At 42.4% G+C, this 18,536-nt stretch overlaps 1 protein-coding gene across 2 annotated transcripts in view; it reads left to right on the forward strand.

Annotated features, from left to right (window-relative positions):
• CTNND2 (catenin delta 2) overlaps positions 1 to 18,536 on the forward strand; it is a 1,100,621-nt gene that overhangs the window by 1,031,796 nt on the left and 50,289 nt on the right. For both annotated transcript variants that reach the window (XM_061393866.1, XM_061393867.1), the window contains one exon: positions 16,510 to 16,720. In XM_061393866.1, coding sequence (XP_061249850.1) covers positions 16,510 to 16,720 — 211 coding nt within the window. The remainder of the gene's footprint in view (positions 1 to 16,509; positions 16,721 to 18,536) is intronic.

Raw genomic sequence — 18,536 nt, forward strand, 5'->3', positions numbered from 1 at the left:
AAGTCGTATTACACCTAGGGAAGGAGATTATCTCCTAAACACAAGGGAGACTTGGGTCTTAGAAGATCTGGGACAAATTCAGTCCCCTGACATATAATTTAGGGTCCCATGATATGTGTTAGTAGGTTAGATTGATTGATGGTCCAGACAGCCCCAAGCTTCCTCAAGTTACCCACGATCTGAGGTTAATTTTAGCTGTGAAGGTGGCTCTTTCATGCCCAGATTTTATATAAGCAAAATCAGAACTTGGGGAACCAGTCACCTAAGTCAGAAAAGAGCCACTGGTATTCAAAGCTCACATCGCTAATATAAATTAGAATTAGAATTGCCCAGTGGAAACCAGTGTTTGGCTGGCTGGTAGATACTAGGAAGAAAATCAACTTGGAACACTTGAAGTGAATTTCAGTCCATGAGTTTCCTCTATTTGAGAACCTGCTCTGGGAATTCTTCCATAAGCAGCTCATTGGTTAATGAAGGAGATGGAACTGTAGGCAGATGGCTATAAATCCTTCTTCTGTGACATTATCTCTCTGGTTTGTGAAGTCCTGTGTAAACAAAGTATGGGGGTAGGAGGTGGATGTATGAGATCACAAGACAGGTGCATTTAGGAATGAGGGATATTTAGAGTGGGATTTCCAGGGGGCTCAGTGGTAAAGAATCTGCCTGCCAGTGCAGGAGATGCAAGAGACACAGGTTCCATCCCTGGATCAGGATGTTCCCCTGGAGAAGGAAATGGAAATCTAGTCCAGTATTCTTGCCAGGAAAGTCCTATGCACTGAAGAGCCTGGTCACAAAGAAGAGTCGGACACAACTGAGCAAATAAGCATGCATGCCCGTATTTAAAGTGAGTCAGCCAATGCGCCTGTGTATTCTCTACTCCCATCCTTTTGCATGATTAGAGCAGCTCTTTTATTTGTGATTTTTATGGATATCAAATCAAGTTGCTATAATATGAGGATGTCTTTGGTGGTACAGATCTGTGGGTATTCGGTGACACGTAAGCATAGTAACAAGAACAGAAATGTTGCCGCCCATATTCCAGCAGGACCACCCCAAGTGAGCCCCCCTGCCCCCCCAGCACCCCAGTCCTCTCTCTGGGAAGGGAATGAATGTTATACACCAAAAGATTTCTCCATTCACACAAATTTGGGAAACTCCGCTGCTACTGCTAAGTCACTTCAGTTATGTCCGACTCTGTGTGACCCCATAGACGGCAGCCCACCAGGCTAGGCTTCCCCATCCCTGGGATTCCCCAGGCAAGAACGCTGGAGTGGGTTGCCATTTCCTTCTCCAATGCATGAAAGTGAAAAGTGAAAGTGAAGTCAATCAGTTGTGTCCAACTCTTCGCGACCCCGTGGACTGCAGCCTACCAGGCTCCTGCGTCCATGGGATTTTCCAGGCAAGAGCACTGGAGTGGGGTGCCACTGCCTTCTCCAAAAACTGCTGCTGCTGCTAAGTTGCTTCAGTCGTGTCTGACTCTGTGTGACCCCAGAGATGGCAGCCCACCAGGCTTCCCCGTCCCTGGGATTCTCCAGGCAAGAACACTGGAGTGGGTTGCCATTTCCTTCTCCAGTGCATGAAAGTGAAAAATGAAAGTGAAGTCACTCAGTCGTGTGCGACTCTAGTGACCCCATGGACTGCAGCCCACCAGGCTCCTCCGTCCATGGCATTTTCCAGGCAAAAGTACTGGAGTGGGATGCCATTGCCTTCTCCCTCTCCAAAAACTAAGCTAACCTAAATCCAAGTGGTTTCATTTTGTCCAACCGCAGGACTGAAGAGCCTTCATTTTGCTAATATACACTGCAAATCTCTGAGTTTAGTATCAAATATAGCATTTCCCATGTGTATGCTACAGTGACACCTTTCTTTAGAATACTGCATCGTGTAGAACTTCGTTCCAGGGATCTGTCACAAAATAACAAAACCAGCAGAATAAATGGGAATGAATCCCCACGGAAGTCCTGTGACTGCATCTTCTTACATTTTGTAGTCAAAGAGCTCATGTAAGTTGTTTATTCATTTATCAGTAAACAAAAAGTTACTAGATGTCATCCTGTCCTTGGTTTTCTTTTTCCCATTGTTCTAAGAATCCTTTTCTAATTAATTAATTTTGATTGCAGTATAGTTGCTTTTCTGAATTCAAGCCAACTCTGGGAGACAGTAAAGGACAGAGGAGCCTGATGTGCTACAGTCCGTGGGGTCACATCAGACGTGACTCAGTGACTGAACAACAACAGAGAGTTGCTTCACAATGTTGTGTTAGCTTCTACTGCACAGCCATACATATACATTTACACCGTCCCTTTTGGGTTTCCCTCTTATTTAGGACACCGCAGTGCATTAAGTAGAGTTCTCTGTGCTATACGTTATCCTCCCATCAGTGGTCTATTTTATACATCAATAGTGAATGTGTCAATCCCAGTCTCCCAAATCCTCCCATCCACCCCCTCACCTCCCGACCCCACCCCACCCCACCCCCCGTTTTCCTTTCCAGCTTGATTTCCATATACTGGTTCTCTATCTCTGTGTCCCTATTTCTGCTTTGCAAATAAGGTCATCTATACCATTTTTCTAAATTCCACATATATATGTTAATATGGGATATTTGTTTTTCTCTCTCTGACTTACTTCATTCTGTATGACATACTCTAGATCCATCCATGTAATCCCACTCTTAGGCATATACCCAGAGAAAACCATAATTCAGAAAGACACTTGCCCCCCAGTATTCATTGCAGCACTATGTACAATAGCCAGGACATGGAAGCACTTTAAATATATATCAACAGAGGAATGGATAAAGAAGATGGGGGTACATATATACAATGGAATTTTACTCAGTTAAAAAAGGAACCAAACTGGGTCACTTGTCGAGAGGTGGATGGACCTAGACCGTCATAGAGACTGTCCTTGGTTTATATTATTATTGAAAAGATCAATTACATATATAGGCTAACTAGAGGAAGCTTCTGTGAATGTCCATAGAACAGCTGAATAAATATTATAGGTTACAGGGTAGGTGTCATACGGGTGGTACCTACTGTACTTGTGTATGGAGGGCTGATTGGAGAGAGGATTTTCTGGCCAGGAGACAAATGGAAAGATGCCAGCGCCAGGAAACAGCTCTATAACCTTCAACCTTACTCACACCACTTAATCTCTTTGGACTGTAGTTGTCTTCTATGCAAATCGGAAATTGTACTACCTTTTCTACAGCCCTGGTGCTCAATCGCTCAATGGTGTCTGACTCTTTGCGGACCCATAGACTGTAGCCCACCAGGCTCCCCTGTCCTTGGGATTTCCCGGGTAAGAATACTGGAGTGGGTTGCCATTGCCTCCTCCAGGGAATCTTCCTGACCCAGGGATAGAACCCTCATCTCTTGCATCTCCTGCATTGGCGGGTGGATTCTTTACCACTAGTGCCACTTGGGAAGCCATTTCTATAGCCCTAGCGAGATAGAAAGTAGAAACTGAAATAGATGTGACTTTCCTGACAACATTAAACCAAGTCTGTGATGTAATCTACGAGTTGTGGCCCTTTGTGGCCTTATGGGCACTAACTTTTATTTTGGCAGAGGGGCAGATCAGTTTGAGAAAGCAAGAACATGGGAGTGCAATGCTCTAACTCTTCACTAGGTTCCTTGTGTGAATCAATGCATTCAGTTCAGTTCAATCGCTCAGTCATGTCCGACTCTTTGCGACCCCATGAATTGCAGCACACTAGGCCTCCCTGTCCATCACCAACTCCCAGAGTTCACTCAAACTCATGTCCATCGAGTCAGTGATGCCATCCAGCCATCTCATCCTCTGTCGTCCCCTTCTCCTCTTGCCCCAAATCCCTCCCAGCATCAGAGTCTTTTCCAATGAGTCAACTCTTCGCATGAGGTGGCCAAAGTACTGGAGTTTCAGCTTTACCATCATTCCTTCCAAAGAACACCCAGGACTGATCTCCTTTAGAATGGACTGGTTAGATCTCCTTGCAGTCCAAGGGACTCTCAAGAGTCTTCTCCAACACTACAGTTCAAAAGCATCAATTCTTCGGCGCTCAGCTTTCTTCACAGTCCAACTCTCACATCCATACATGACTACTGGAAAAACCATAGCCTTGACTAGATGGACGTTTGTTGGCAAAGTAATGCCTCTGCTTTTCAATATGCTATCTAGGTTGGTCATAACTTTCCTTCCAAGGAGTATGCTATGCTATGCTAAGTCACTTCAGTCGTGTCCGACTGTGTGTGATCCCAGAGATGGCAGCACACCAGGCTCCCCCGTCCCCGTCTCCAGGCAGGAACACTGGAGTGGGTTACCATTTCCTTCTCCAGTTCATGAAAGTGAAAAGAGAAAGTGAAGTCACTCAGTTGTGTCTGACTCCTAGCGACCCCATGGACTGCAGCCCACCAGGCTCCTCCATCCATGGGATTTTCCAGGCAAGTGTACTGGAGTGGGGTGCCATTGCCTTCTCCATCCAAGGAGTAAGCGTCTTTTAATTTCATGGCTGAAATCACCATCTGCAGTGATTTTGGAGCCCCAAAAAATAAAGCCTGACACTGTTTCCACTGTTTCCCTATCTATTTCCCATGAAGTGATGGGACCAGATGCCATGATCTTCATTTTCTGAATGTTGAGCTTTAAGCCAACTTTTTCACTCTCCTCTTTCACTTTCATCAAGAGGCATTTTAGTTCCTCTTCACTTTCTGCCATAAAGGTGGTGTCATATGCATATCTGAGGTTATGGATATTTCTCCCGGCAATCTTGATTCCAGCTTGTGCTTATTCCAGCCCAGCATTTCTCATGATGTACTCTGCATAGAAGTTAAATAAGCAGGGTGACAATATACAGCCTTGACGAACTCCTTTTCCTATTTGGAACCAGTCTGTTGTTCCATGTCCAGTTCTAACTGTTGCTTCCTGACCTGCATATAGGTATCTCAAGAGGCAGGTCAGGTGGTCTGGTATTCCCATCTCTTTCAGAATTTTCCACAGTTTGTGGTGATCCACACAGTCAAAGGCATTGGCATAGTCAATAAAGCAGAAATAGATGTTTTTCTGGAACTCTCTTGCTTTTTCGATGATCCAGTGGATGTTGGCAATTTGATCTCTGGTTCCTCTGCCTTTTCTAAAACCAGCTTGAACATCTGGAAGTTCACTGTTCACGTATTGCTGAAGCCTGGCTTGGAGAATTTTGAGCATTACTTTACTAGCATGTGAGTAATCAGTGCATTACTGTTATCCAAATCACAATCAGACCAGGGGACTACCTGCAGATTCATTTTCCTGAAAACAAGCTTTTTTGACAGAAATACTGACCTCATCTTATCTCAGACACACTACTCTGAAATTTTCATCCTGGGAGAGTTGCTGGGTCTGTGTTAGATACCAATCTTGACCTAAAAATAATAAACTTCCCTGTGTTCCTCCCCTGAAGCTAGAACCATCGGTGTTTAGATTTGCACCTTTACTTCCTTTCTGCTTTCAAAATGGGGCAACAAACTGAGATAATAACTTTTTGCTATCAAGCTCAATATTTCATCAAATTATTTACTTCCTATTAAAACATATTATACCAGCTACTTGCCTCATTTTCAGTATTTCTCAACAGTTACTTTATTTCTAGTTCAAAAAGGTGTTTCAGAAAACCCCCTGTTAATTAACTGCACTTTTTTGCAATTTTTATTTTTAGAATGATTCTTATTCAAATTAAACAGGCATATCTTTGCCACCTTCTTGTCGGTATTTCTGCTCATTATCTTACTTCTTGACATTTCAACAATGTGAGAATTTCTCAGAGCCTGATTCACTGAAATCCTTTGCATAAGATCTTAACGTGCTGGAAAATACAATTCCGTTTGTCTTCCAAGCAGAGGGAGTTGGTTATTCATTTGGAGGTGATAACTCTGGAAAGAACTGCATACTATATTCTGCACACCTGTAAGATTTGCTTTACTCAACATTCTTTCTATTTAGAGGGTTGAGTTACTGCCTGAACCATTTTCTCAAACTAACTGCTTACCGATTCTGGCCTGGGAAATGGATTCTGATATGTCTTTCAAGGCTGTGCTTGTTTTGTTTTGTGTCCAAATCATAGTTATTAGAAAAAAAGCAGAAGGGCCGTTAGTGTTTCTTCTGGAATTTGTCTTAGCCTCTACTCACAGCGACCACTGGTTCCTCATCTCCAGCTAATCTCTCCTGACTCTGACTTTTCCTTTCTCTCTGTTTATTTGGATAGATTGTTAATCAACCGAAGCAACTAGCAGATACATAAAAGAAGGTTCGCTTTTTAAAAATCAGAACATTGCATTCATTTTTTTTTTTTTAATGGAGCAAAGGGGCAGATGTGGAGATGAACAGATCCCATTCTGGGGAAAAAGGTGCTGGTGTGATTAAACCAAGGGTTAGTACTGCCACACGACTTTCCGGTCTGAGAAAGGAACGTACACAGACAAAAGCATCGAGAGAAAGGGCTGTTTACTGTTAATAACAACTTGTTGCGAGGGATCCAGGCTTAAGAAAAACCAGCCTTCCATGTTTAAAATTTAAAAAGCACAAATTTACCACGGTCTGTAAGGTCCCGTTTAATCCACTCATGGTGAACAGACAGCAGTTTTCTCACAAGATAAGCAGACCCTGTGTCACATGTCAATGTTGCGAACATCAGAGATGTGTTGATTCCAGAAAATGATGAAAGCTTAGTTAACTGGGACCAGGGGCAGAAGGGCGAGCCTGTGTTTCTTTTCCTTCTTGCTTTTTGGATTTGTTTCCCTGCACTGGTTTCTTCTTGTGCTGTTTCCCTGGCTCTGAATTTTGATGAGCACGTGATGTAGACGCTCATGATGGAGTCAGAACAAGGTACTAGTTTTCCTCCTCAGTCCTTCCTGCTGTTGAAATTCTTACCCTAAGACACAGATTTAACCACTGATGTTTGTGGTTGAGCATTTTCCTCAGTCGTGACCATTAATTTGATGGTTGACCAGTTGTACAGACATAGGTGTATCAAGCAATGTGGATTCATTCACAGAGACCTCTGTTCATGATGATCAAAACTAGATCTCAGTTCAGTTCAGTTCAGTCGCTCAGTCATGTCCGATTCTTTGTGACCCCATGGACCGCAGCACGCCAGGCCTCCCTGTCCATCACCAACTCCCAGAGTTTACTCAAACTCATGTCCATTGAGTTGGTGATTCCATCCAACCATCTCATGACCTATGTGATGATAAATCTTAAGTTAACTTTTGTTTTGTTTGTAGATCTGAGGTCTATAATCTTATTTCCTTTCTGTAGCAGAAATTTTTCTTTCCTTTCTCCTCCTTGTTTCCTTTATGTAGCAGAAATCTTTTCTTTCCTTTCTCCTCGTCTACTGGGGTCTGTGACCCAGCAGTGGCCAAGGCACTTCTACCAGTCTCCTCCTCCATCACCTCTAACTCAAGGATTATTCCATCTCCGTAAGCTCCAAGTGTCCAGTGCTCCTGGCTGTGTTGACTGTAGGGCTAGGATACCTTAAGCCATGTGACGCAAGCCAAGCCAGTGTCCTAGGAGGATACTGTAGACATCAGTCCCATATATGAAATCTGCTTGTTTTTAAGGACTTGTCATGCCTAATTACGGAGAAGGTGATGGCACCCCACTCCAGAACTCTTGCCTGGCAAATCCCATGGACAGAGGAGCCTGCTAGGTGCAGTCCATGGAGTCGTGAAGAGTCGGACACGACTAAGTGACTTCCCTTTCACTTTTCACTTTCATGCATTGGAGAAGGAAATGGCAACCCACTCCAGTGTTCTTGCCTGGAGAATCCCAGGGACGGGGGAGCCTGGTGGGCTGATGTCTGTGGGGTCACACAGAGTCAGACACGACTGAAGTGACTTAGCAGCAGCAGCAGCATGCCTAATTAAGTTGTATCTGCCTTTATACATGACATCTATGGTATGGTCATAGATATACATTTTTTTTTTTTTCAGTTACGTTCTAGTAGAAAGGAGGACAGATTCTCATTCAGTCTATAAAAACTTGTAGTCAAAGAAGTTAAACTGATTAGACATGGGGCATTTTTTATATTATTTAACTATTATTTTCAGTGGTACAGACAGGACCACTCAACATATATTGTTATACTAAAGGGATTATTATTATTACTACCTTTTCCTGATAGCTTATTGTGTATTAAAATTTTTAAGAGATTTTTTTTCCTGAATTTTGAAGAATTAATTAGAAGAGATTCCATTAAAAGAGAATTTCACCTAGTTTTTTATAAGCATAACCTATTAAATCAAGCAGAAAAACCAAGGAGCCAGAAAGAAGAAGGATTTTATAAAAAACCCTGGTTCAAAATGGAAGACATTAACCACAACTAAATTTGTTTCATTTGGTCTAGGTAATTAGTCCTTGTTCTCTTGATCTTGGGTTATCTGGAGTCCAAATTCTCAAAGTGGATGAGTTCTGGAACCCTGATTCTATCTCTTGGTAGTCTGAAAGATGTTCATTTGTTGTGAGTCTGTCAGCTTTACAGGAGTGTCTGTAACCAAGGGCCTGTTTTCCATTGTGTCAAGTGTTAATGGTACCCGTTAGAGTTCTTTGATCAGGCTCTTTTGATGTTTCTTCTAAGAGACCCAGTTACTGATCTGTGGCTCTGGCAGGGTCTTTAGGAGAGCATGAGAGAAAATCAGAAACCACTTGCTGATGACAAGGCCAAGTTGCTCTGATTATTTTCTCATCACAACCAACAATATCAGACTCGAGACAAGTTTAGTATTATAAGAAGTTAGCCAGTCCGTGGGTCTGGTGAATATCTATCATCTCATATAGCTACAACATTGTTGTTGCTCAGTTGCTAAGTCATGTCCAGCTCTTTGCAACTCCCTGGAGTGCAGCATGCCAGGCTCCTCTGTCCTTCACTATCTCCCAGAGTTTGCTCAAATTCCTGTCCATTGAGTTAATGATGCCATCTAACCATCTCATTCTCTGCCACCCACTTCTCGTTTTGCCTTCAATCTTTCCCAGCATCAGGGTCAGATACAACATTAATGAAATACAAATATAATATCATTTCAGTTCAGTTGCTCGGTTGTATCTGATTGTTTGCAACCCCATGGACTGCAGCACACCAGGCTTCCCAGTCCGTCACCAACTCCCGGAGATTACTCAAACTCATGTCCATCAAGTCAGTGATGCCATCCAACCATCTCATCCTCTGTCGTCCCCTTCTTCTCATGCCCTCAATCTTTCCCAGCATCAGGGTCTTTTCCAGTGAGTCAGCTCTTCACATCAGGTGGCCAAAATATTGGAGTGTTTTTTCCTTGTGACGAGAACTCTTAGGAAAGAGGGTCATTTTAATGCGTTTCTTTGGTTATTAGAAGACTGAACTTTTAAATTCTTCCATGAATTTCTTCTTCATGACTTTTAACTATGTTTATTTGGAGAGTCATTTTTTGATGTTGATTTGTAACACATGATATGAAAGGATAGTAAAAATTTGCTACATCCCCCCCAAAAAAAAAACCCAAAAAACAAAAAATGAAAAAGCTAGTCAGTGACTCCCATTAGAATAAGTATGTATTACAGACAGTGAGGGCACTGAAAACTCTCCAGGATCTTTTAACTTGTCCCACGAAGAGTATTAGGATTCCTACCAATGCAAAAGGGCCTTTTAAACCTAGAAATAGAATATTTCTTCTAATAACTCATTGGCCATGATCGTGCCATTCTTTAACATGAAAGGGAGCATGCCTCTAACCAAACTGAAAGGTTCATAACTGCTGAAGCATCTTTATAAGACATGTCATCCTTGAGGAGGTTGAGTTTCTCTTTTTTTCATTTGCCAGGTCTTTTTTTTTTTTTTTTTTAACTGAAGGCTTTATAAATAGGACAGCTCTTACAATAGTAATAAGCCAAATAAAAACTTACAGAATGCCAAAAGTACCTAATTATTTCTAGCATCCCCTATCTCATAAGATGATGAAGAAAGCTCTTTGATGTTACCCAGCGGCACTCTGGGACATGCCAGAGATGGTTTAGATACAAAATACATTTTTTAAAAGTTTTATTAGTTTGACTATGGGGTGCAGATTTGGGGAAGGCAATTTCAAAGAGAGCTATCAGGAGACAAAGATATAAGTTCTTAGTGCCTAAAGACAGAAAATAACTGCAGCTTGGTTCAGAACTTTCCTGTGTAAACAAGTGTGTAGACTTTTTCAATAACCCAACTATGCCATCTTGAATGCCTCACCTCTTTGGTCTGAAAAACCACATAAGCCAGATTTAAAGTAGAGATGTTTTACATTTGCTTTCTCCCTTTTCATAATAAACTGTTTATATTAGATGTCTTCAAAGTGGCAGATTTTTAGGAAACATTAAGCTCCAAACAAGAAAAGGTCCTTTCCAAGAAAGGAAGGAGAAAAAGGAGCTAGCTGTGTGCATTGCAGACATAGCTGTGACCACCCACAGAGTATTGTCCTGCTGATCCTTAGTCAGGACTAATAATTTTCCTTTCTCTTTTCACATTAAACCTGTAGACACACAGTCACAGGGAAACCAGTGACTCGCGTTCACATCTTCAGCCCCTGAGCAATGTAAATTCAGAGCAGAGAGAAGATTCTGGGAGATAGTGGGTAGCAGGATTCTGTACCCCCACACAGACAGCAATCTCACTGGCAGAATCTGCCCAGTGTAACTATTTTGGAACTCTGGAGTCTGATGAAGGCTTGCAAGCGTCAGAGGAAAGCTTGGATGGTAGATTATGGTTATTTTTGGTCATTGTCAGCTCTTAGCAGAGTAGCAGCGACCCTTTTCTTATCTCCAGCCCTCAGCAGGAAGCTGTTACATGTGTTCATGGAGCAGCTTGTATGCGGCTGGTGGGGGCTAGGGTGGGCAGCAAAGACCCTGTCCTCCAGATATTGGGGGATCTGTGTTTGGATCACTGTTACTGATCATGGAGTCATAGACACAGAGGCAGCTGTTGTTGTGCACCCCCAATTGTTGAACACCCCTCACTTTCCAGCTCAAGTGGCTTCCAGGGAGTTAAAGGGTTGGTGCCCTTCCCACCCCCTTCATTGCTGTCTTTTTCCCCCTTTGGGAGTCAGATAGTAAGACATCCAAAGCCAATGCCTACGTGGAGGAAATTAGAAAGTCACCATGCATGCCCAGAGAAGGGTACAGGTTCAGAAAAGACCTGAGACCTAAGGTTGACACCTCAGCAAACAGACATCCTACAATTAAAAAAACAAAAGCCAGCAAACCTCAGGAAGGGGAAGAATCTGATTTCCAGGGTTGCAATGTCCAGTTTTGAACAACAACCACAAAAGCACAGTGGATACAAAGAAGTCGGGAAGTAGAGCCCATTTCAAGGGAAAAAAAATAAATGAACCAACGGAACCTTCCCTGAGAAAGACCAAATGGCAGAATTGTTAGACAAAGACTTTACAACACCGGATGATTCTAGTAGCTTAGTATTATTGTAAAACCAGTTGCAACTGCACTTTTTGTTTTTTACATGATTCAAGAAAATAATGCATTTTTAAAAATTATTAGTCTAAAAGCTAGTATTCTTGTACCTTTGGCTTAAAACTCCATGTTTTATTTTCCCTATACTTTATGAAAGTGATGCATTGAGAAAACAACGATCATTTTATATTTTTGGACACATGTAAAGATATAGATTTGTATCTGAAAGTATAGTTTGTATATATTTGTATAGTTTTGTAACTGAAAGTGTTGGGGTGGAGCTATAAACAAGCAGGGTTTTTGTACATTATTGAAGTTAAATTAGTATAAATTTAAATTAGACTGTTATAATTTTAGGATATTATATGTAGTCCACATGGTAACCACAAAGAAACAAAATATAAACCAAAGGAAATGCAAAAGGGCTTAAAACATTTCACTGCAAAAAAAAAAAAAAAACACTGAAGAGCATAATTTGGGAAATGAGGGACCAAGAAACCTAGAAGGCACGTAGGAAAAAAATAGAAAAACAACACACGTTAAGTTCCCCCCTCCTTACAATAATTATTTTAAATACAAAAGGGTTAAACTCTCCAATTCACAGACAGATTGGCAGACTGGAAAGCAAAAAAAGCTATGATCCAACTACGTGCTGTCTACAAGAGACTCACTTTAGATCCAAAGACACATAGACTGAAAGAGAAAGGGTATTTTTACACCTCCGATCATAGTAGCATCATTCACAATAACGGAAATAAAGAAGCAAGCCCAGCGTCCACGAGTAGATGGATGGATCAACAGAACACAGTCTATGCATACAATGGAATAACACCCAGACTTTTTAAAAGGAAATTCTGATATATTCTACAATACCAATGACGCTGGAAAACATTATGCTGTGGAGAATAAAGACACACGGGATGATTCCACTTATATAAGATACTTCGAGTTGTCAACTCAATGGACATGAGTTTGAAGAAACTCCGGGAGATAGTGAAGGAAGGCTAGCCTGGCGCCATGTAGTCCACGGGGTCACAAGGACACGACTTAGCAACTGAACAACAACAAAAAGAGTTATCAGAATCATAGAAATAGAAAGTAGAATGTTGGTTGTTAGTGGATGGAGGGATGGGGAGTTATTGTTTAAAGGTTAAGTAGAGTTTAAAAGAATTTTAGTTTTTGCAAGATGTTTTGCAAGATGAAGAGCTCTGGAGATACACAGTGGTGATGTTTGCAAAACAGTATGAATTTACTCAGAATCACTGAACTGCACATGTAAAAATGGAAAAGATTGTAAATTTTATTATGTGTATTTTACCACCATAAAAAATGGAAGAAAAATACTAATTTAGAATAACTCAGCAAAAACTCACAGGTCAGGTTTAGTGGTACTAGAAAGAAGGGTGTCAAAGAGATACTAAAACCTCATAGACAAAAGAGTTGTCATGTTCCTGATCTAGGGCTGTTCTCAGCTGACCTTTTTCTTAAAACATCTTTCCTCTAATGTTGGGCTTCCGAGGTCGCGCTAGTGGTAAAGAAGCCGCCTGCCGGTGCAAGTAGATGTAAGAGACACAGGTTTGATCCCTGGTTGGGAAGATCCCTTGGAGGAGGGCAAGGCAACCCACTCCAGTATTCTTGCCTGGAGAATTGCACAGACAGAGGAACCTGGTGGGCTGCAGTCCATGGAGTTGCACAGAGATGGACACAACTGAAGCAGCTTAGCACGAGCATACCTCTAATGCTGGTATGAGAGATTTGAGTTACCATGGTCACAAAGATCAGCTATAACAGAGGACTGTATCAAGTTGGTAATGATAACCCTGTATGCGAGACAGCAAAAGAGACACAGATGTATAGAACAGTCTTTTGGACTCTGTGGGAGAAGGCGAGGGTGGGATGATCTGAGAGAATAGCATTGAAACATGTATATTAGTATATGTGAAACAGATCACCAGTCCAGGTTCAATGCATGAGACAGGGTGCTCAGGGCTGGTGCACTGGGATGACCCAGAGGGATGGAATGGGAGAGGGGTTCAGAATGGGGAACACATGTACACCCATGGTTGATTCATGTCAATGTATGGCAAAAAACCACTACAATATTGTAAAGTAATTAGCCTCCAATTAAAATAAATAAATTAAAAAAAAAAAAAAAACAGAGAACTGTATCAGTGATCCACAGTGATGGACAGTCAGTTTAGGAACGGATTCAGGAGCACAGGTGGTTAGACCATAAAGCCACTCACTACTCAACATTGCCACCACCCACAGGGAAGCCAATGCTGCTGCTGCTGCTGCTAAGTCGCTTCAGTCGTGTCTGAGTCTGTGCGACCCCATAGACGGCAGCCCACTAGGCTCCTCTGTCCCTGGGATTCTCCAGGCAAGAATACTGGAGTGGGTTGCCATTTCCTTCTCCAAGGGAAACCAATGGTAGTGCACAAATCAATCCCAGAAATAGACTTAGTCCTGAAATACAGTTAAAAACAAATAATCAAGAAATAGGCAGACTCGGCGAGAACAAAGCTCTGTTGCCCATCGTGAAGTTCTCAGGGAGTGCCCTTCTGGGGCAGCACACTTTGTCAGGTCTCCTGAGTCCATCCACACACCTCAATATGCCCAACTCTAAACAGAAGCCCCCACAAAGAAACAGAGAAACTAGTTTTTACTCCTAATTTACAAACACAGGTGCCCACACACACCTGTGTGAGGAGGAAGGGAAGCGAAGTTACAAAGCTGCAGTTAGTATCTCACTAATAGAAACAGCAGTTTGTGTGTTTTTTTTACATAATGGTGATACGTCCAACAGTCATCTCATATCAGTATTGCAAAAGTCAGAGATAAAGTTATTTTCATGAGAGGCTAACTTTGAAGAACTGACCCAAGGATTCATTTCTGTTGAGAATTTGAGCAAGACACAATGACCTTTATGTTGGGGAGACTAGCAGTTTCTGCCACTTGAACACAGTGAGGACCTTGCTTCTCATTCAGAGCTCACAGACTGGGAAACTGTATAAGATGAAACCATACTTCCTGCCTGAAGTTATTTTTTAAATGATAATAATATAAACTAAGGCATTCCCAGGTGGCTCAGTGGTAAAGAATCTGCCTGTCAATGCAGGAGACGCAGGTTCAATCCCTGGGTCGGAAAGATTCCCGGGAGGAGGAAATGGCAGCCCGCTCCAGTATTCTTGCCTGGAGAATCCCATGGACAGAGGGGTCTGGCGGGCTGTGGTCCATGGGGTCGCAGAGAGTCGGACAGGACTGAACATGCATGCCCACTATATACACTTAAAAAAAAATGCTCTAGTCAAATCCTCTTCCTCTCCTTGGTTTTCTTTCAACCTTGGTGATGTCCAAGGTCACAGAACCAGCCTTCCATATTCATTCAGGAGTGGGAATGCCCCTGTATGCACAAGAACCGAGTTTGTCGTCTCCTCTCTCCATCACTTCCATGATAAAGGAAAAGAACCCGCCCATCTTCACACTTTTGTAAATCAAGTTTGTTTGACAGTGAATTGTGGGGGTTAATGATAAAGTCATGCTGAGCTCAACAGAATTAAACTCGCAGCCAGAGGTGAGTGCAGTTTAATGATAAACAGACAAAGCAAGATGCTCAGAGGAGTATCTCGTACCAAGGATCTTCTCCAGCCTGTTTTAAGTGCTGTCATTGGAAAATAAATATGCTGCATTTGGGGGGTTTTCAGGCAAAGAGTTCCTGTCAGACATGTCTCAGCTGTCGTCAATTGAATGAAGACACTTGCCTATTTCAGTAATTTAGACTTCAGCAATTTTTTTTTAATGTTCAAGCTAAAATAAGCTGCCTAAACATAGGACAAGAGCTGATACTAAAATTATGAAGTCCTATGTTTTATTTATTACTGCTGGGAATTAAGATATCATTGCCTCCTCCCATGGGGTTCCATTTCCTGCCCCCAAGCTCCATGTGCTAGAGACTTAAATAGCAAAAGAAGTCATCCTTTAGAGACCTGTAAGGAGGAAGAATATTCCAAATGGGTTTTAGGAGCCACCTAAATATGTCTGACTAGGGGGTGGGAGACAAGGCAGGAGTTGAACTTTGAACACATGCCAATTCCACCCAATTTGAAAATTTTAGTAAAGCCAACTTTGCTGCAGCCACTCCTGTACTTGGTTCCAAAAGTAAATCAACAGGACAGGATTGGAACCTGCAGGTGGGATGAATTAATTGTCTTCAGGGTTATTGGTAACACCTAAATGACTTTGTAAACTAAAAGTACTCCATAAACGTGTCATTATAAGTACCTCTGTCGTTGGGGGGAGCATGATTGATAATGATAAAGTGAATTAAGAAAACAAAGTTGCATGTTATCTTATTTTTTTCACAGGAAGTAAAACGTATCAAATTAGTAAATGTTATATGATAGAACCATTCAGTTAAACCCCATCAGAGAGACAAGCAGTTCATCCAGTAGCCCTAGTTCAGAGGACACCTCATTTTATATATTATTTGTAAAGTTTCCCTCTCCTGCTTTGAATGTTTCTCTTTCCTTTATAGGACCAGAATGCAGATTTCATATATATATATACATTCTGGGGCTTTGGCTCTTATTTGTTAAATAATACAGTTGCCCACATAGCTCCCATCAGGGGATTTTTGAGGTTGTATCAGAGTTACCATATGTTTTCTGACTGCTTTAAGTAGCAAGCAGGAACCCACTGATAACTAACCTCTACTGAGTCCTGAGTCCAGGGTTGTCGCCGTGTATTCAATGCTTCCCACACATTTACTTGTTTAATCTTTGCAACAACCTAGTAAGGGTAGGTATATTGTAATTCTTGCTTCATGATTTGAAAAGCTGAGGCTCGGAGGCCTGAAATAACTTGTCCAGAGAGTCAGTCCTAGGTCTATCCAGCACTACAAGCCACGATTCACCGTGTTTTGTCCGTGTATGTGCCCACAGTACCTGTGTAGAGAATCATCAGTGACGAGAACAGGCAACGTTGTGTTAACGTGGCCTCTTGTCTTCTCCTTTTCACCCCAGTCCCCACTTCCTCTATTCTGACCACATTTCAACTCTTCCTTCATCTTCTTTTCCGAAGGCAAATACGCCATGCGAGACCTGGTGCACCGGCTTCCAGGCGGGAACAACAGCAACAGTGCAGCGAGCAAGGCCATGTCGGACGACACGGTGACAGCCGTGTGCTGCACCCTTCACGAGGTCATCACCAAGAACATGGAGAACGCCAAGGCCTTACGGGACGCCGGGGGCATCGAGAAGTTGGTCGGCATCTCCAAAAGCAAAGGAGACAAGTAAGTCAGGCCGTGACCTCCTAATGCCTACAACTGGTGTTGGTAGGTACAGGTCTAGGGCTTCCCAAGTGGCACCATGGGTAAGGATCTGCTTGCGAGTGCAGGAGACACAGAAGACAGGGGTTCGGTCCCTAGGTCAGGAAGGTCCCCTGGAGAAGGAAAAGACGACCCACTCCAGTATTGTTGCCTGGGATATCCCAGGGACAGAGAAGCCTGGCAGGCTACAGCCCATGGGGTCACAAAGAGCTGGACGTGACTGAGCGTGCACGCACACACACAGACACAGTTCAAGTGTGCCCGACGACCCTTGGTTTTGGGTAACACTGCTGAGTGTCACTGGAAAGCGTTGGTGTCTGATCATCAAGAGATAGAAGACAGCAGATGGTTTCCAGTCTTCCCACCCCACAGGAAAGCTGGTCTTACTAGGAACTTTGATTTGACAAATAACTCATGACTTGGTGACTCCTGGGATATTGCTAAGGTAGGCTTGACAATCCAGCATCCAATCTAGTGACCTGCATGTGGGCTTCCCTCATAGCTCAGTTGGTAAAGAATCTGCCTGCAAGGCAGGAGACCCCGTTTCGATTCCTGGATCAGGAAGATCCACTGGAGAAGGGATAGCTACCCACTCCAGTATTCTTGGACTTCCCTTGTGGCTCAGCTGGTAAAGAATCCGCCCACAGTGTGGGAGACCTGTTTCAATCTCTGAGTTGGTAAGATCCCCTGGAAAAGGGAAAGGCTACCTACTCTAGTATTCAGGTCTGGAGAATTCTATGATCTGTATAGTTCTTGGGGTCACAAAGAGTCAGACAGGACTGAGCGACTTTCACTTTTCATATGCAAGAAACCAACAGATTCCTGAAGGCATTTTGTGGTGGTTGTTCCAGTGTGGCTCCAAATCCAAGTGTTGATGATGGATCCACATCCTTTGTTCTGTGCCTCTTCAGTTCTGCATAGCAAGGCATGCAGAGAGGATGGGAGAGAAAACAGCGACAGAGTCAGAAAAAACTTAGTGTTTAACTACCACCTTCCCTCACCAACTGTGTGTTTGGGACAAATTATGTCATTTAACAAGTCATCATGCTCATACTTTCCAATCTAAAGACAGCAGGAGGGACTGTCATGAAAGACTTCCTGGAAGAAGTAATAATCATGTCTTAAATACTGAGTAGGATTTTCCCAGGGATGGAAGAAGTGAGGAAGGAGGGCTTTTATGCCAGTGAATTAAAGAGAGAGGGGTTATGTCAAAGGAATGCTACCACCACAAATGGTAAGTTCCCAGTTGGATTTAAGAACCAGTGGTATTTTACTGTATGTAACTTAAACATATTTTCACCAGCCACAGGGTTGGTATATCCATGAGCTGTCAATTTTACAAAAACATTCACTAACCTTAATTAAATTTCAACTTCTGGAAGTCCCTCAATGTAATCAAATAAGATTAACAGGGTAAACCTTTTGTTATCAAGGGTCTACTTCTTGACTTCATTCCCTTTACATCTAAACGCCAAATAAGTTTTCTTTTGTTATTAAAGGCTTTAAAGGATGCACTTCAAGGCTTTTGGATATTCTCTCATTTCATTTAATTCGAGATACTATCATTGTGCAATAAAAGAGAAGTTCCAGGGGTTCTGTTTAAGCGCCCTGAGACCTCCACATAGGTTCAATCAACAGTTCAGTATTAGGATTTGAACTTTTCCATATCAAATATAGAGAAAGCCCACTGGACTTGTGGAATAATTGCACAGTACAGATGGTTGACTTGAATTGTACCCTATAATGTTATACTTGCAGTAAAACGCTCTTCTCCGTTGGC

The sequence above is a fragment of the Bos javanicus genome, chromosome 20 (genome assembly GCF_032452875.1).
Source record: "Bos javanicus breed banteng chromosome 20, ARS-OSU_banteng_1.0, whole genome shotgun sequence".
NCBI lineage: Eukaryota > Metazoa > Chordata > Mammalia > Artiodactyla > Bovidae > Bos > Bos javanicus.